The following is a 19,027-nucleotide window of genomic DNA, read 5'->3' as shown; positions in this document are numbered from 1 at the left end:
GTAGATGGCTTTATTTAAAGGAACCTATCTATTAAGGTCTAGAGAAGTTAATCTATTAATTTAAGGTGTATTAATAGGGCATTTACTAAGGTTATTAGGGACTAGTTTAAATATCTTGCTATACTTTATATCTAGGCTATTAAACTAGCTAACAGATATAATATAGATAAGACTAGTATCCTTAAGGGTAAAGGTAATAATAGGCTAGTGCTAAGCAGGGCTACAACAAAGGCAGTAAGGAAAAAGCAGCCTAGATTATAAGCCTAGGTATCTATTATTAAGTATATATCTGCTAAAGGTATTCCTATCTATCCCTTAGTTATATATAAGGGTAAAATAGTCTAGTAGTAGTAGTTCCCTCTAGATCTAGGCCTATATAATAGATAGGAGTTTATAGCAATAGAGAATAGATAGACTACTAATATTACTACTGTTAAATAGCTATAAAGAGTCTTTCTTCCTTAGACTAAGCCCTCTTAGCCTAATTAGGCTAGACTCCTTATCCTAGATAGGTATAGGAGCTATATAATAATAGATTTTATATAGTTATACTATACTGTTGTAAAGCTAGGACAGCTTTATGTAGCTAGTTCTAGTTAAAAACACTATAGAGTAGCGCTTCTAACTAATAAGACCTATATTAGGAAGAGTATTTCTAAGTAAGTTTTCTCTTGTACTTAGACTTAGGAAAATTAACTACTTCTCTTTATAAATATTAGGACGCTATAGTTTATTATAGTTATAAGCCTAGCTCTTATATAAAAAACCCCTAAATATTATAATTACCTAGTGTTCTAAAACTCTCTCTCTTAATCTATTACTAAGTAGTTTAACTACTCTAAAAAATAATATCCTCTAAAACTAATAAGATAACTAACTATAATAAGTCTATTAAGCTTATTATAAGGTAAAATTAGCCTAAATAGTTTATTACTCTTAAATACTATACTAAAAGTAAAAAGGTGTAGAAGTATATTAATCTAGATAGTAATTCTAAAGTAAATATTACTAACTAACTAGACTTCTAATCCTTTAATAACTAGCTTTAAAAGTATAATAAAGGGAAGCTAGATAATTAAAAAGTAACTTTAGTAACTATAAATATAATAATACTTTATACTTTTAATATAAAAAAGGAACTTAGTAGCTATATAAAAAAGAATATATATATAAAGTAATTAAAGCCTAGGTCTAAGAAATAGTTAATTTATTACTACTTATACTAGTATATATAGAACTCCTAGATAAAGGAGCACTAAGTAAATATTAACTTAAAGATAATATATTACTAAAGGCTCTTATAAAAGTTCTAAAATAGCACTATACTCTTAATAACTCTACTATAGTTATAATAGTTTAAGAAGAGTATTTAGTAATATTAGCTAAGGCTAACACTAATATAAATTTTACCTCTTAGTATATAGATTAGTATAAGTGCTACCTTTAGGCTAAGTAATATAAAATACCTAAAGTGTAAAGAACCTTAGCTATAAAAACTTTTCTTAGAGTAGTATTTACTTAGTTCTTATTAACTTAAGGTAAAAACACCTTAGAATAAGTTATTAAGTTAAAGATAAATAACAAGGAAATTTACTTACTTTATATATATAAAGCTACTTTTAGTATACTAATCTATAAGAAGTTAACTAGTAAAATAAAAGAGAAATTAACTAAAGTCTATATAACACTAGTAAATTATTTAGATAGTAATAATAAGTTACCTACGCCTAGGATAAAGGATTACCTTTATAGAATCCTTATAATAATAATACTAAGTAACTATCTATAAGTTAAATTTATATTATAAGGTATTTCTTATTAAGTATCTTTTAACTAAACTCTAGAAGAATTAGTAAAAATCTATAAATAGCTAAAGAAAGATAAATAGTAGTTAGTTTTATATATACTAATTAATAAAGGTTAAATAAATCTATCTACTAAAGAGGTTAAAAGTAATTAAACTTTAAGAAGAAAAATATAAAGAAAAAAGAGTCTAAGGAAGTAGGCTTTACTTTAGGATCTACTATAATAAATTATATTACTATTAATCCTATACTTCTAGAATCCTAGTATAACCTAGAAAGTGTCTTATATAGATATTTTTCTTATAGCTATAATAGACCTTATATACTCTCTAAAAGTATAGTGTTTAATATATATAGAGCTATACACTTAGTTAATAACTTAAGCCTTCTTAAGCTATCTTTAGTTTATAACGTAGGTCTAGACAAGACAGTCTAAGCAGGATCTACTTTATTCTTAGTTACTAAGAAAAGAACTAGAGTTATTAAAGGACTTCTAACTAAAAAGAAAGGACTAATTAATTTTGTCTTAAATAACGTTTACTATATAAAAAACTTCTATATAAATATTATTATAGAAATAAAGTTATATAAGGTAGGTATTTAGTACTATAGTCTAGATTATATACTATACTTTAGGTTACTTAAGAAGAACAAGGTAATTTACTACTTTATTAGAAATTTAACCTAGTCTTTCTCTAATATAACTTCTATTCTTCCTATCTGTTCCTATATAGTAGTACTAAAGTATTTATTATTTCTTAACTAGCTTTTTACTACTATAGACTATTATATAACATATAAGGAGATAGGATAAATAATATAATACTATAGTACCTTTATTTAGGACATCTAGGACTAGATATACTTTAATAACTTATTATAAATATATATAGAGTTAAGATATAAGCCTTCTTATAACTTAAATATAAATATTATGCTACTACCTACGCCTTATAAGTAATTTTAAGATAAATATTAAAGGTAAAGTTAATATAACTATACTATTATATTTTATAAGACTTATTTAATTATTTAACTAGCTTTAATAGTATAAGCTAGATACTTATTATTAAAGACAAATATTTAGGTTAACTATTTGTTTTCCTAAGAGTTAATAAGACCTATAACTAGGTTTTTAAAGTAATTTAACTATTTAAATAGTAGATATAAAGGCAAAAAGGCTATTAATCTATAAGATCTAATAAGATATTAAGTGTACTATAATTAGTATATAAGGCTATACTCCCTATAAACAGTAGATATAAGAACTTAGTATAAAGGTAAAGCTATTTCTGCCTTATACTAAAGAACCTATTAAAGGGGTAAAAGAGCTAGCTAGGAAATTATTACTTATTTAATTAAGATAATGTCTATAGTAAACTTACTAACTAATTTATAGCCTAAAGTAGTAATAGTAGTAGCCTATATTATTAGTATAAGCCCCTAAAAATATAATAACTAAAAATCCTTAGTTAAAGTAAAAGAAGCTTAGTACTAATAATATTTTAGATAGTATTAGCTAACTTTAAATATAAGTATAACCTAGGATCTATGTCTATATTAAGGCTAGTTATATATATATAGTTACTACGCTTATCCCCTAAAGTATAAAAGAGAGAAAAGTATTAAGAAAAGGCTTTTTAAAGTAGTTTTCTAAAGGTATATTAGGTACCTAGTAGGTTATATATTAAATATATATAACTTATATAGGATTTAGGTTCTATTACTTTATTAGGTATTTATTACCTAAAATATAACTTTTAATAAAATAAAGTTCTATACTCTAGAGGATTTTTGTCTTATAATTAAACTAAAAGTTATATAAAAAATTATTAAGCTTAAGACACCTTCTTTAAACTTAAACGTAGTACTTAAAGCTCTAGGTGTTATAGATCTAATAAATTCTTTAATAAAAACCTTTTCTAAAATAATAGTTAAAGTAAATATACTAACTAATAAAGTTATAGAACCTATATTACTAATGTAACTTATAGAAGGAAATCTTCTATTACTAGAGTCTACACTAGATCTAAAGCTAGTTACTAAACCTATTATTATAAGTAAAGATAGTATAAAAGGCTAGCTACTAGAGGACTCTATAGGAGATAAAAGTAGTACCTATATAAACACTTTTAGCTAATCTCTATTAAAAGAAAAGATTAAAGATATAATTTATATCTAAATAAATAATAACCTTATAATAGTACAAGAGGAATATTATATAGATTAAAACTAGTTACCTTCTAGGGTAAAAAGGCTATTTAGCCTAGGAAGAGGTACTAGAAGACTATATATATATAGAGCTATAGTAGCTTAGGAGGTAAAGAGCTAAACCTTACTATTAAGAATAAGTTATTAAACTAAAGGATTACTACCTAAGACTAAAGGGGAGAACAAAGGCTAGTCTAGAAGACACAGAAAAAGACTTATTAACTTCCTCTTGTATAATAAAACTAGACTACTACTTAGATATAAGTACCTAGACAGTATAAGACTTACTTATAATATAATAGTTCTATAAAATAAAATAAAGATAACTTTTTACTTTATAAATAAAGAATAAGATAATTTTTTTAGTACCTTTATACCTAATTAGTAAAAAGTAATTAAAGAATTAAACTATATATATTAAACCTTTTATATAACTATAATAAAGTTAATTTAAGGCACTATATACGCTAGACTATTCCTTAAACTAAGCAAAAAGTATCTTATCTTTAAACTTCTAGACTTACTAAGAAGCTTTAAAGATATATAGAAACTCCTAGAGAATTTAAAATCCTTATTTAAAAAGGCCTATTTTATTAAAATTAATAAGCTAATAAAGAAAAGAATCTAAAGGCTAATTAACGCTTTAGAGATAATATCTAAACCTTTACTACTTAAATAGGTATTTATATATAAAGTAGACAAAGTTAGCTTCCTAGAACATTATAAGGTAAAGATCTATATATAAGGTAATCTATAACTAAAAAACCCTCTTTAATAAACCTATATAGCTACCCTTATAGTAAGAACTTTCTATATTATAATAGTAATTATAGCCTAATTTAATCTTAAAATTTAATAGCTAGACATTATTAATATATTTTTAAATATAGAGCTAAATAGTAAAATAGTAATATACTACTTACTAGATAGATTTAAGGTATATAGAAAATATATCTAACTTATATATACTTTATATAGCTTATATAACACTTTTCTCCTTTAGTATAAGGAATTCTTTATAAAGCTAAAAAACCTTAGTTTAAAACCTATAGACAAGGATCTATATCTTTTTACTAACTAAGAACAAAAAGTATTTATAATCTTCTATATAAATAATATTCTTATTATATTTTACTAAAATAACTAAGTAGCTAGAGAATAAATTATTAATAACTTAAAAGAGGTATATAAAATAAAGGACTAAGGCCTAGCTAAATACTACCTTAGAATATATATTATAAGGGATTAGTAGGTAAAGAAACTCTTTTTAGTCTATAACGTATATATTAAGAAGGTTATAAAGTAATTTAACCTTATAAAAGGCATCTTCTTATTAACTCCTTTACTAACTATAACGCTTAAAAATAACCTAGGCTAAGCAATAAAAGAATAGGTCTATAAATACTAAACAAAGATTAGCTTAATCCTCTTTACTATAATTATAATATAACTTAACGTTATATTTATATACTTAGCTTTATCTTACTACCTTATAAATCCTTTAAGAAAGTATATTTTAATAGTAAACTAAGTAATCTAATACTTATATTTAATATACTACCTTATAATTTACTTTAGAGATATAGGGGGTAAAATAGCCCTTATAATAGTAAGTAATACTTTATTTATAGATAATAAAGAGTTAAGAAAGTCTTCTTAAGGCTATATTTTCTTACTATTTAAGGGTATAATCTAGTAGAAAGCTATACACTAAGTAATAGTAATAACTTTAACTACTAAGGCTAAACTCCTAAGTCTAGAATAAATAGCTAAAGAAGTAATAGCTCTTAAATATCTATTTTAAGACTTCTAACTAGCTATAGGAGATATTTAAAGAATATACTATAATAATTAGTAAATAATAAGGCTAGTAATCTAGTAAAAAGAAAGACTTATAATAAAGCTTTAATATATTAATATTTAAAATATATAGTTAAAATAGGAGTTTATAAAAGGTAATTTTAATATTACCTATATAACTATAAATAAAATACTAGCTAATAAACTTATAAAAAATCTTTTATATACTAAGTTTAAATACTTCTATTCTTTACTTAATTTTATAGATATATATAATCTTATATAAAAAAGATAATTAAGATATTAAAGTAAAAGTAAGTTAATTTTATAAGTAAATTAGCTTATATTAGCTATATAATATAGAACACTTTGCCTCTTAGGGAGGTCTAATTATACTACCTTAAAAACTAATTTAGGCTAAAAATTATAGCCTAAAAACTTTCCTTTATAAAAGCCTAGGCTAAAAATTATAGTCTAAAACTTTTCTTTTTTTATCTTAAACTTTAAACGCTTTAGAAAATTAACCTTAAAAACTATAGCTAATACTTATCTTAAATAGCTTTTTAAAGGATTTAACTATACTTATAAATCTAAGTTTATAGGTAATATTACCTTTAAAAACTAACTAAAAAAAGTCTATTAAAGCTCTCTTTTTTTAGTAATAACTAGAGTAGTACCTAAAGGTATAGTTCTATACTTCCTAGCTAAACTAAGCACCTAGTTATAACCTTAAACTAGAACAGAAGTTAGAATTAATTAACTAAATAGATAAATATTTAAATTATAAGGACTAGGATTAGTAAAGTTAATAGTAGTTACTTTACTAGTCCTCTTAAGCTCCTTTTTCTACTTCTTATAAAGTGCCTTAACCTTAGTAATACCTTTATAAAGGGTCTAACTCTTAAACTTTAACTTCTACCTAGAATATTAGTCCTAGAAGTAAAAATAACTAAAGGGAATCTAAGACTTACTAAACTCTTTATATCTCTAGTGTAAGTATAATAAATAAAGCTATTAGTAGTGTTAACTAACTTATTAAGAATAGTAATATAAGATATATTATTCTTAATATAGTGTTTATAAGGATTATCTTTATTTACTAAGGTATATTTACCTTAGGAAGAGCTATAAATAATACTTTTAAGATAGCTAAGGTAGATCTAGTCCTAGTATAGACCTCTCTTAAGAACTAGGTTTCTACTTATATTAAGTATATACTTTTTATAAAAGTATATTAAACCTTTACTACTACTTACTTTATACTTCTTATTAATAAGTAAAAAAAAAAGGCTATAACTAAGCTTATTATCTTTTAGATTATTATTAATAAGTAAATTATCTTTTAACTTATTTAAAATATAATTACTATTAAAATTTTTATAATTATCTTTATTCTTAATAAATAAAGTAATAATCTATTCTTAATATACTTTTTTTACTACTATATATATATACTTTATAGGCCCTTTATAAAGTCCTTTTAGTGCTTTCTTTAATTCTATTAAAGAAGATAAATAAGGCTATAACTACTTAGATTAGTACTTATTATTATTAAATTAGTAGAACTAATAAGATTCTTTTTAGATAAACTAGGATTTATTAGTAAATAAAAAACACTTTATAACTAAGAAAAAAAGAAAACTTACGCTTAGTATACTTATCTTAGAGGATTATATTATACTTCTTAACTATAACTAAAGTCCCCTAAGGTGTCTTACTTAAGTAAATTAGGAAGAGAAGCGCTATACTTCCTTTATCTAAGTTAAGGATAACTAGAGAATTAGTTAGACTAATAGATAGAGTATTACTAGGCCTAGGAGTAAGGATTCTACTAGGACCCTAGTTATCTAAGACTAGGCTAAGATCTATACCTCTAGTAAGATTATAACTAGATATTATACCTAATTAAGGATATAACTTAAAAAACGTTCTAGCTATTAAACTACTATATAAGCTAAGGAGTCTAAACTTAGGTATAAATATATTCTCTTATTAAAGAGGATTATTAGTAGAAATATAAATCTAAATAATTTCTTAGTTAAAAAAACTATAAGACTTAAGAAGTAAAGTTAATTACTAACTAAGAAACTTAAGCTACTTAAAATATATTACTAGTTAAAAGGGGGCTATAACTTCTTTTTTACTTCCTTTTAACTATTAGCTATCTAAAAATAGCTTTAGAACTACTATATAAACTAGAATATATAGTAAGTAAAAAGAATATTAACTTACTTTACTTAATAAGTTATTAGTTAAAAAAAAAAAAAAGTTAAGTAATAAGATATTAAAGGATATTTATTATTTAACTAGTAAGTAGTTAGTTATTACCTATTTTAGAAAGAATAAGCACCTTAAGAAACAAAAGGAACTACTACTAAAGTAAATAATAATAGATAATAAGATATAGTATTAAAAGACCTTTTATATAATACTATTATTTACTTTATTATTTATTAATTAGCTTAAAAGGCTATTATTAACTAATAACTATCTTATTTTTTTTTATTATAAAAATATCTATAGTTCTTTATCTAGTTATAGAGATAAACTCTATAACTAGGGGGGTATATTATAAAGCTAGGACAGCTTTATATAGCTAGTTCTAGTTAGAGACACTATAGAGTAGCGCTTCTAACTAATAAGACCTATATTAAGAAGAGTATTTCTAGGCAAGTTTTCTCTTATACTTAGACTTAGGAAAATTAACTACTTCTCTTTATAAATATTAAGACACTGTAGTTTATTATATATACTAATAACGTCTATCTCTTATTTTTACTACTATATACCTCTTATATCCTCTAGCTACTTAACTAGTTAGTCTTTAGCCTTATTAAGGCAGTATATTAGAAAGAGCTTAGATATCTTAGTTAGTAGATTAACTTTACTATTATAGGCAAAAGGAACTTTCTTTTCTACTATTAAAAGGCTTACCTAGCTAATCTAACTATTAGTAATATTAAGAGTAGCTAGAAATACACTAGGTTATAGCCTATTAGTATTATAAAGCCTCTAATAAGCTTCTATCTATTACTAGATATATTAGCACTATTAGTACTATTAACACTAGTTAACAAGAAAGCAAAAGTAGCCTATAAGGCCTAGGATATAGAGGAATAGGCATCTGCCTTATTAGTAGTTAGGTAGTCTACGCTAAAGAAGGTACAAGACCTTAAGGATTAACTATATCTATTTAGCTAACTAGACTAACTAGAGTAAAACATTACTATATAACGCTAGCTCTTTAGAAAGGTTAAAAAAGGCTTTTAACAGTAGTCCTTTAAGTTAGCTACTACCTAGCACTAAATAAAGCTTCTCTAGGCTAAGGTTAATAATACTGTTAGTAGAAAGAGGAAGGCTATTACCCTAGATCTAAATATAAAGTTTATAATAATTAAAGAGGTACAGTAAGCCTAGCGTAAGGCTAGTAATACTAAAAGTAAGCTAGATAAATCTAGTGTATTAGAATTACCTAGTAAAGCTAAAAGCTATATTATTATTATATTTAAAAAATATTAATAGTTAATTAAAAAAGGTAGTAGTTAATATAATAGTAATATTTTAAGTATTCTATATATAGGGGTATTTTATATATAAGTGCTTTAACTTACTATTACTTATTATAATAGGCTAATATTACTATTACTTATTATAATAGGCTAATATTACTATTATTTATTAAAGTAGACTAGTATTACTATTACTTATTATAATAGGCCTAGCTAAGCTAGTATTACTATTACTTATTATAATAGGCCTAGCTAGGCTAGTATTACTATTACCTATTATAATAGGCCTAGCTAGGCTAGTATTACTATTACCTATTATAATAGGCCTAGCTAGGCTAGTATTACTATTACCTATTATAATAGGCCTAGCTAGGCTAGTATTACTATTATTTATTAAAGTAGGCTAGTATTACTATTACCTATTGCAATAGGCTAGTATTACTGTTACCTATTAAGGTAGGCTAGTATTACTATTGCCTATTGCAATAGGCTAGTATTACTGTTACCTATTAAGGTAGGCTGGCATTACTATTGCCCATTGCGATGGGCTAGCATCACTGTTACCCATCGCGATGGGCCTGGCCGGGCTGGCATCGCCGTTATCCATCGAGGTGGGCTGGCATCACTATTGCCCATCGCGATGGGCTGGCATCACCGTTACCCATCGCGATGGGCCCGGCCGGGCTGGCATCGCCGTTATCCATCGAGGTGGGCTGGCATCACTATTGCCCATCGCGATGGGCTGGCATCACCGTTACCCATCGCGATGGGCCCGGCCGGGCTGGCATCGCCGTTATCCATCGAGGTGGGCTGGCATCACTATTGCCCATCGCGATGGGCTGGCATCACCGTTACCCATCGCGATGGGCCCGGCCGGGCTGGCATCGCCGTTATCCATCGCGGTGGGCTGGCATCAAGCCAAAATTCACATATGTGTGTTTTCAGCGCACGGACTAAAAAGTAGGTTTTGGACGCTGCCAACGCAACAGACTGTAAGCCTAATTCCGTTGGGATGGCCCAGTGGGATTGCTTGTCGGCATCGTCGTCGGCATCGTCGTCGTCGGCATCGTCGTCGTCATTGGTAGTCACAAGTTCCCCCATCATCGCAATCATCGCAACAAGCCATATTGGTTGCATACATTGAGGCGCCGATATTTCTTCTTCGCTCTCTTGCCCACTGCGCTGACCTCTCAACTGGGTATGATCGCAGGCCCCACCGCACCCTTGGATGTATGCAGAGCCATCGATTTGAGAAAACAGGGGAACACAGCGAGCCGGGTCAAGGCCCTCGGCGTCGGAAATGAATATTACGTGCCCCATATCCGACTGCAAAAGCTCAGTTGCGGGCTTTCCTTCATCGAGCTGATCGATCTTTATGTGTTCGCATAGCGGGAACCGATTGCAGGGCTTCTGCGCTGTGATTTGAGAGGCTTGGCCGTCGCTGTTGCTGTTCTGGGAACCTGGGATCAAGGTCTTGACGCACAGATATCGAAGTTTTGCTGTATCGAGAGGTTCATCGTTCTCACTGTCCCCAGCGCTGAGCTTGAACCTGAACACGAAGCAAGACTGCACTTTTATCAATGTTGTTTCAGCGTCCAAGTCATCATCGAGCGCTTCATCTCCAGCCTCATCGTTTCTCAAAAAGTCGACGAGTCGTTGAGCGTCAGAAGTAGACTCTGTCTTGTCGGCAGGGACATGGGTGATGCTTGCTTCTTGAGGGATTCTGACGCATACTACCGCGTCATCGACAGCTTCATCGCCGTGCATGGTACGTGATTCGCCCGGTATGAAGACGACACTACCGTCTTCGCAAACAATTTCGATGTCCTTTTCCTCGAGACTGACTGATGTTAAGCCGTTTGCCGCGCCTGAGGTGTTCGCCGCTGCTGCCAGGGCCTCGGGATTTTCTTCGAGAGTTTGTCGTGTAGTTCCCCCTTGGTCCTCGGAATGATGGGACGGAACCGAGGCAAGACCCGGCTGCATGATCGGAGTCTCGACCGCTCGTAGCTCCGGGTGAGGTATCACAGCACCCACAACAGAGCTGATCTCCGGAGCCTGGATTGTCTGACGCTGTCGGTCGCTACTAGGAAGGAACCTCTGCAGCTTCCGACGTCGTGTTTCGACAGCATATCGAACAGGAGTTTGCTTTTCCCTTGTGATGCTTTCTTGGTGACGTTTGTCAATCTTTTCAAGGGCGTCGGACAGCTGCTTTGTCAAATCGCCGATCGCCAGCCTATTCTCATTGAACCTATTGGATTTCTGGTCAGCCTCCCGAATCACACCATGCGACCATCAATAACAGTGTGCCGCGTACCCATCATTTGTTCTTGCCAGCGAGATAGCATGAATGGCGATGCCGAGGCCAGCCATGGCAGTCTCAATGTTTCGAATGCAGGCAGCAACGTCCTCGTCTTGGATGACAAATTTGAGCATATTACCCTTCCTCGAGAGACGCTCTTTCAATCTTGCAACCCTTCCTTTGTTGAGCGATTCAAATTTATTCAGGAAACTCGTGGCGTTGTTAAGTGTGAGAATAGTGTTTTCCATACAGAAGTCAATCAACCCGTATTTACGATTGTCTCGCTGTATAACCACCTTGTCAAGTCCGTCCATGTTGTCTGTGAGACCTTTTACGGCCTCCAGCAGCTAGGAAGTTTAGTCGCCGGTCAGGACAAAAGTTGATTGAAAGATAAAATACCTGGCGGAAATTCTCCAACAATTCCCGATAGCGCTCCCATTCGTTCGGCGCATTTTGGATCTTCTTGGTGAACCTGTAAAGTTTTAACGCCGTTTCCGCCAGACTGGCGCTGGCGAAAGCCAGCCCAGTCGCTTCCATTGCGACTCGATTCCCTCTTCCCGCTCGCCAAGAGACAATTTCCCGGGTGAGGGCGTTTTGGGTAGCTTGAATGAAAGTAGTTGTTTGAAGAAACGGCGGGGTGATCAAGGCTTGTTCAAACAATATGAGGCTCTATTATTTATCATCATGCTTGGATCCCCGTCATGTATCTTCATTTCGTCACACTCTTGAAGTTAGCCTTGGGACCTCGCGGCGTAACGTTGCATATTGATCGCGGAGTCATGGTTGCTTCAATCACAGCTGAGAGCCCAGCAGTACGCCTACCGCTGCTGTGTTGGCTCCGACCGATCAATCTTCCAACAAGGACGTGCAGCGGCCAACCGGATGAATTTGCACTTACATGTTCTGTCGTAACATTAGGGACAAGGCTCCAAGGTTGGAAATGGAGGAAGTGGTAGGTCTCCTTTATGGCCGACATGCTGGAGCGCGCTGAAGGCCATATCCTTGGCCACACCAACGAACAATTCGACCATTCAGGAGACGTAGCCATCCACCACTGGAACTGTATTTGCATAGTCTGCTGAAGCCATCCGTGAAACAGAAAAGCCTTGCCGATTTCACTATGCTGGTATTAATTATGAATAAGAGTGAGCTATCTTTGGCAGCAATGGGGCAGCCTTGTAGACGTTTTACGTCCCCAATAGAAGGAAAATCTGCCTCGTCGAATGTATATGACCTTATTGAGAAAGTAAGCCTTGGATGGTTGTATCTTGTACTGCTTGACCAGTAGAGGGCCTTGAAGGTGGGTATGTTTTCTCGGTCACCAACACCATCGGTTGCCATATTGCAATCAGTCTCACACCATAACGACACCAAGAATTGAAAGCTGCATCCGTGCTAGGGGGAGTTACTCAATACAACTTGCAGCGCATGAAGCCAAGCGTATTTCTCACAGGTAAAACTAAAGTTAGATGCCCGCCCGCCAGGCCTTGCAGGGAGTTATTACCTTTTCTCGCCGCATTGGTGGCTTAAAGCCTCCCCATCTAAGTAGATAGCTCGAGAAGCGGTAGCGAAAGGGTGCTTTCCTATCAACCTGTCTTATTCAGTAGGAGAAGGGTCACTGAGATTTGCTTTGATACCTGCGTTTTGGTAAACGGACTACAAGTACCTATAACGTGATGTCACGTGTGATATAAGGCGTTAATAGCTGCCTGTCGTTAATGGCGTTGTTTTTGCGAAACGTAAAGAGGTCTCATAGATTGACTGATCTGATAACATGCATTGCCTGCATCAGCCACATGCTTCTCTCACGGCATCCAGCGGCCTCGCTTATCGTGCGACAATAGAAACCTCGGTCCGGGTTGCATTGGCACCGGCCGTTCCGGGCCGTGGGGTCGCCCGGTGGACCCCGAAAGTGTTTCCACAGGCCTTTATGGGATGCTTAGGGTCTGGTGTATAGTCTTATGTGTTCACACATGGGATCCAGCACCTCATCTGCGATTTCTACCCACTCCAATTGTACTTTTGTTGTATATTTTTCTTTGGGTAAAATTGACTTTAACCTAGCCAAATAAGCTTAACTTGGTCGTTAGGAAAGTGACGGGATGAACAGCCCCAGACGCGGGGCATTGCCGCATGGGGCAAAAAAACGACCTGCGCCAAACCCCTCACTTAGCACCGCCGTTCTCGAAGGATACTGCCATCCGACTTTCGCAGTGTTCTACGTCTCTGGATGCCCTCTTCCCTCCTTATCTTCGGCACGGCGACCAGCTGTGCGATACTCGAAAAGACGTTGACCCGTTTCTCAATCTTGACTTGCGGACGCCGACGTTGATCAAGATTCACCGATATCTCTGGCTCGCTGGACTCCCGCGGCCGGCGCGGCCGATTCACCTACAGCGGCTCCTGGGACGTGTTGTCCACCTCACGAAAAACCCGGATGAGCACTTGCTATGGCATGAATCGTCGATGTTCATCGAGCCGTTGCCTGAATAGCTTTTGAGTCATGAGTTCCGGAAGGAGAGGATTTGCCAGGACGATAAGCTGTATCGGAGCGCGTACGGAATCTTGCTATACTACGCGTGGCTCGTAGGCACAAGGAGCGACATCGGAATTGCTCGCGACACGAGCCTGGTTCCTTCCGATGTTGAGTGGGATTTCTGGACGGCGCTTATACGCGACGTCTTACATCACGAGAAAATTCGGGCGTCGTGCGAAGTCGACAGCCGATATGCATACGGCGAGTTGTGGCTGTCTCGCCTCAACTCCCTTTACCAATTCGGGGCGCCTGGCTTGTCGTTGCAAAATCTGGTATTCGGTTACATGTCAGGCTCTCAGCGATACACCGCCTTCTTTGGGCGCAACTTTGGCTGGCTGTTAGTTGTATTTGTGTATCTCACAGTTCTACTATCCGCAATGCAGCTAGCGCTAGCCACGGAAAGATTTGGAGACGATGTTCGCTTCCAGGTCCTTTCTTGAGAGTAGCGTTGACGTCAATCGGATTTGTTATGACCGTAGTTAGTAGTGTCTTGGCTACATGGATATCACTCTTTTGGTTTCATTTTGTATCAACTACGCGATATTGTAAAAAGGTGGATTCTCGACGACAGCAGGTAGACGTCTGATTTGTTGTTTTCTACCCGGGTGTGCTAGGTTTTGGCAAAGATAAACACCCCTCATACGGAAACGCCGGTGCTATTCCCAAAAGGGTAGAAAGCGCAATGGCTGAAGATGCTGATTGGTCTATCTTTAAGTTCGAGGTTGCCCAGCGCTTAAAGAATGTGCATTCTTAATCAATCAAATGGTCAGATAATGGTTCGCCATTCCCGACGTGCATACTACCCCTCACCTCTGTCTCAGGCATCCGGTTGCCTGACTACCCACCTTAACACTATCTTCTGCCTGATCTCTTCGCCTGCGAATACAAATCCTTTCTCTCTGCTTTTCTATACGGGTTTCTTGTGGCTTGAGCTATCCTGTCTCGTTTCAGGGCAGATAATCCTTTTCAGCCTGTGACGGGCGGGAAGCATCAATCACAGCGCGTCATACCGATCTCTTACATTTCAACAATCGGCAGTTATGGCGCGAACATCTTCGACTCCGCCACCAAAGCGTCGAAGAGTAAGCGGTGCCAAGAACTATCGCATTCGAGGCGTACCTCTCGTATGGGATAAAGATGATCTTCAATCGTTCCTTTTGATGCATGATGACTGCCACGATCCAGTCGTAAAATCACTTGCCATAGAAGCCCATGGACGCTCCAAGACCGGGACAGCCACCTTTCGGGACGGGACAGACCCTCCAAAGACGCTTCAAGGCAGCTTACGACCTGAAGAGGACAACCAGACACTCATACTTGACCACGGCTTTCTTGGATTGACTACGCTTTTCGATCCTTCGCCAGAGGACCACAGGGTAGAGTATGTACTCCGAAGAATTACTTTATGGGCGACACTAATAATCAGTGAAGCATCGTGGCGATATCAGGCCTGGGGGGTCACGCGTTTGGATCTTTCAGAGAACCAAAGGGCCATCACATGTGGCTACGCGACGCTCTACCCTACCACCTGCTTTGGGAACACACCAATCATCCTATGGCTCGCGTCATAACATACGGTTACGAGTCTGAAGTTGTAAACAGCCGCAGCATGCAAAACTTGGAGGACCTCGCCACGACATTCCGCGACAGCCTCAATACACTTACATCTTCTCGGAAAGTCAGACCGTTGATTTTCGTCGCACACAGCTTGGGAGGATTGATTGTGAAGCAGGTTAGTGATTATGCTTGAAAGCAATAGCAGTGTGCTAACCCGCGAGCAAGGCCCTTATCACCGTTGCAAATTCGGAAGCGGATGACCATCATAAGCTTCTTCAAGCTGTGTACGGTGTGGTTTCTTTTGGAGTTCCTCATGACGGCATGGAAATCAGGTCCCTTGTCTCAATGGTTGGGGATGGGCCGAATCGCGAGCTTGTTGGATCTCTCAACCAGATCAACTCGCAAATTCTCAGTATACAACAACGAGACTTCCATAGAGCACTAGGGGCTAAGGGTCAAACGGAGGTGTTCTGTTTTTATGAAACTCAAGATTCACCTACAGCCAAACAGGTATTTATTTGAAACACATATGCTGTAGATCATGTTGCTGACAAGTCATAGGATGAGGATGGCACGTGGAGCATGAGTGGAGAGAGGACAGTACTTGTCACGAAGTCTTCGGCTACTCACTGTCGGCCTTGGGAGGATGGCCCGGAAAATATCTGTGCTATCAACCGGTCGCATCAGGGCATGATCAAGTTTGGGATTGAGGACCATGACTATGAATTGGTACGGGGAAAACTTGAGGGCCTGGCGCAACGGGCGCTTACCGTACAAAGCCGGCTGAGGGCTAACAAGACAAACTGTATGTAACGTTTTACAAGCTGCAGTTTCAGAATTTATGCTGATCAATCTAGTTCTCGTACCATACAACCAGAATCCAGACTACATTGGCCGCCTCGAGACATTAGACACTATCAAAGACACACTTGGCTACGGCAAGAACCAGACCACGCAGTACTCGAGAGTGTCGCTATTTGGCCTTGGTGGAGTTGGGTATGTGATTCTCGTGGCCTGCAATCTTTTCCATCCTAACAAACCACGCAGGAAAACACAGGTTGCACTAGCATTTTCCTATTGGATCAGAGACAACTGTTCGGACGTTTCTGTATTCTGGGTTCATTCCGCTAGTACAGACCGTTTTCGTCAGGCGTTTACGTCCATAGCAGAAGAATGCCGGATCCCTGGACATGACGACAGCAAGTCTGACGTGCCAATGCTAGTTCGCAGATGGCTAGAGAAGAAAGAGCGTGGCCGTTGGATCATGATCATCGACAACGCTGACGACAAAGAGCTTTTCTTTCCATCAGAGACAGGAAGGGCCAACACGTCCAAAGAAACGAGTGCCCAATCATCGAGTCGGTTGAGCGATTATCTCCCAGATTGCGCCCACGGATCTATCCTTATTACGACCAGGGACAAGAGGGCCGCATTGCGGTTTTCCCAGGGAAAGCCATCCATCATTGAGATTGAAAAAATGAATCAAAATGAGACGGGACAGCTACTTCAAAGGACGCTAGGCAAGGAAGCCCCTCTCGAGGAGGTCTCAAGTCTTTCGGCCCGGCTCGAGTACCTCCCATTAGCCCTCGTCCAGGCAGCTGCTTTTATACAAGAGAACAGCATTTCGATCAGCGAGTACCTCCAACTTTTGGACGAGAGTGACGAGAATCTGGTAGACCAGTTGAGCGAGCCATTCACCACCGTCGGTCGAGACTCGGGTGTACCCAATGAAGTCACAGCCACCTGGATCGTTTCTTTCAATCAAATCCAACAACGGGACACCCTTGCTAGTCAGATTCTATCATTCATCTGTCTTCTGGACCGTCAAGCTATTCCGAAAAAGATTGTTACACAGTATTGTAACCAGAGCCACGAAGGACCGCAACCTGGCATAGGAGAAGTCACCAAAGCTTTGGGAACTCTCAAAGCATTTTCATTCGTCGCAGAATCAAAGGACAACATACTCGACTTGCATCGTTTGATTCAATTGGTAACACGAAAGTGGCTCGTTATGCGGGATGAATATACCAAGTACTCGGAGTATTCTATGGATGTTGTATCCACGTTGTTTCCATACGGAAAACACGAGACTCGACAAGAATGTATGGATTACCTGCCTCATGCCCTTGCTGTGCTTCAAAACGAAGCAACACACTCGCATGCTGAGAATGCCGCTAGAGCTTCTCTCTTACATTGTATAGCGGGTTACTTTGAATACAGGGATGAGTTCAATAAGGCGGAAAGCTACGAATTGCAGGTTGTAGACTTGCTACAACAGATGCTTGGAGAGAATGACCCTAAAACACTTTCGAGTATGGGCAACCTAGCGTGTTTATATATGAAACAGGACCGGTGGAAGGATGCTGAGGAGCTACAGATGCAGGTTCTAGAGGCAAGAAAGAGGTTGCTTGGAGAGGAGCATCCTGCCACACTCACAAGCATGGCTAACCTTGTGTTTCTGTATATTTATCAAGACCGATGGAAGGATGCTGAGGAGCTACAGATGCAGGTTCTAGAGGCAAGAAAGAGGGTACTTGGAGAGGAGCATCCTGACACACTTACAAGCACGTCTAACCTTGCGTCTACATATGGTTATCAAGGCCGCTGGAGGGATGCTGAGGAGCTACAGATGCAGGTTCTAGAGGCAAGAAAGAGGGTACTTGAAGAGGAGCATCCTGACACACTTACAAGCACGTCTAACCTTGCGTCTACATATGGTTATCAAGGCCGCTGGAAGGATGCTGAGGAGCTACAGGTGCAGATTCTAGAGGCAAGAAAGAGGATGCTTGGAGAGGAGCATCCTTACACACTACTAAGCATGGCTAATTTGGCGTTTGTATATAACAATCAAGACTGCCGGAACGACGCAGTTTGCCTAATGCAGGACTGCGTTCGTCGGATGGAGCGATGCCTTGGTTTGGATCATCGTACTACTATAGCGTGTGCTTCTACTTTGTCACGCTGGGAAGCGGAGTTGAAAGTTTCAGGGTTGGTGTCTTCAGAGTAGTTACGCCAAGGCGCGAGTTATACGTGAGACAGCATAAATATGTCGGGGAATTGAAAGAAAGGGGTACAGAGTGGGCGAGGGTTGGGAAAGCATAGTGACATTTACTCCAGTAGCAGAGTATGATTTGAACACGGCAACGGCGGCAATTCGTCGAGGGTACGGGTGAGGACTGATTTCCTGGAATGGTCTTTCAAAACTACAGAGAGATTTCTTAGGACGCTACATACTGCTATTGGTAGTTATATACCCAATTTCAATAAAACCAAAGATAATCAGAGTGCAATAAGATCAGTTGCAGTCAGT

At 36.5% G+C, this 19,027-nt stretch overlaps 5 protein-coding genes across 5 annotated transcripts; 4 read left to right on the top strand and 1 right to left on the bottom strand.

Moving 5' to 3' along the window:
• The first annotated feature begins 9,959 nt into the window (after positions 1–9,959).
• Positions 9,960–10,320, top strand: LY79DRAFT_571013 (uncharacterized protein). The gene is made up of 2 exons (XM_060559206.1): positions 9,960–10,078; positions 10,244–10,320. Exons 1-2 carry the CDS (start codon positions 9,966–9,968, stop codon positions 10,287–10,289), a joined length of 159 nt encoding a protein of 52 aa, XP_060408074.1. The 5' UTR covers positions 9,960–9,965; the 3' UTR covers positions 10,290–10,320.
• LY79DRAFT_571012 (uncharacterized protein) lies at positions 10,154–12,261 on the bottom strand. Its single transcript, XM_060559205.1, has 5 exons — positions 12,026–12,261; positions 11,641–11,973; positions 11,181–11,574; positions 10,536–11,093; positions 10,154–10,285 (listed from the first exon to the last, which is right to left on the bottom strand). Exons 1-5 carry the CDS (start codon positions 12,159–12,161, stop codon positions 10,279–10,281), a joined length of 1,428 nt encoding a protein of 475 aa, XP_060408073.1. The 5' UTR covers positions 12,162–12,261; the 3' UTR covers positions 10,154–10,278.
• A 1,496-nt stretch (positions 12,262–13,757) lies between these two features.
• LY79DRAFT_594637 (uncharacterized protein) lies at positions 13,758–14,790 on the top strand (the record flags this gene model as incomplete). The annotated part of the gene is made up of 3 exons (XM_060561707.1): positions 13,758–14,092; positions 14,126–14,497; positions 14,775–14,790. The coding sequence occupies 3 exons, from the start codon at positions 13,758–13,760 to the stop codon at positions 14,788–14,790; spliced, it is 723 nt and encodes a 240-aa protein (XP_060408072.1).
• A 690-nt stretch (positions 14,791–15,480) lies between these two features.
• On the top strand, positions 15,481–17,929 carry LY79DRAFT_65997 (P-loop containing nucleoside triphosphate hydrolase protein). Its single transcript, XM_060562763.1, has 7 exons — positions 15,481–15,541; positions 15,592–15,892; positions 15,943–16,227; positions 16,279–16,522; positions 16,575–16,713; positions 16,765–17,819; positions 17,896–17,929. Coding segments are annotated over exons 2-7 (1,959 nt in total). The 5' UTR covers positions 15,481–15,541; positions 15,592–15,658; the 3' UTR covers positions 17,898–17,929.
• A 228-nt stretch (positions 17,930–18,157) lies between these two features.
• LY79DRAFT_475118 (uncharacterized protein) lies at positions 18,158–18,550 on the top strand (the record flags this gene model as incomplete). The annotated part of the gene is made up of 1 exon (XM_060553228.1): positions 18,158–18,550. A coding segment is annotated over one exon (393 nt), but the record flags the coding sequence as incomplete, so codon positions are not given.
• Between the last annotated feature and the right edge of the window lie 477 nt (positions 18,551–19,027).

This window comes from Colletotrichum navitas, assembly GCF_030913465.1.
Source record: "Colletotrichum navitas strain CBS 125086 chromosome Unknown LY79scaffold_120, whole genome shotgun sequence".
Taxonomy (NCBI): domain Eukaryota; kingdom Fungi; phylum Ascomycota; class Sordariomycetes; order Glomerellales; family Glomerellaceae; genus Colletotrichum; species Colletotrichum navitas.
The sequence above is the reverse complement of the archived record's forward strand: the minus strand, read 5'-3'. Positions and strand labels throughout refer to the sequence as shown.

Coding starts and splice junctions, on each gene's coding strand:
- LY79DRAFT_571013 (XM_060559206.1), top strand. CDS start 9,966: ATGGGCTGGCATCACCGTTACCCATCGCGATGGGCCCGGCCGGGCTGG. Junction 10,079..10,243: donor CGCGATGGGCTGGCATCACC/GTTACCCATCGC, acceptor GCTGGCATCAAG/CCAAAATTCACATATGTGTG.
- LY79DRAFT_571012 (XM_060559205.1), bottom strand. CDS start 12,161: ATGGAAGCGACTGGGCTGGCTTTCGCCAGCGCCAGTCTGGCGGAAACG. Junction 11,974..12,025: donor ATTGTTGGAGAATTTCCGCC/AGGTATTTTATC, acceptor ACTAAACTTCCT/AGCTGCTGGAGGCCGTAAAA. Junction 11,575..11,640: donor GCTGGCAAGAACAAATGATG/GGTACGCGGCAC, acceptor AGAAATCCAATA/GGTTCAATGAGAATAGGCTG.
- LY79DRAFT_65997 (XM_060562763.1), top strand. CDS start 15,659: ATGTGGCTACGCGACGCTCTACCCTACCACCTGCTTTGGGAACACACC. Junction 16,228..16,278: donor ATTCACCTACAGCCAAACAG/GTATTTATTTGA, acceptor GACAAGTCATAG/GATGAGGATGGCACGTGGAG. Junction 16,523..16,574: donor GAGGGCTAACAAGACAAACT/GTATGTAACGTT, acceptor TGATCAATCTAG/TTCTCGTACCATACAACCAG.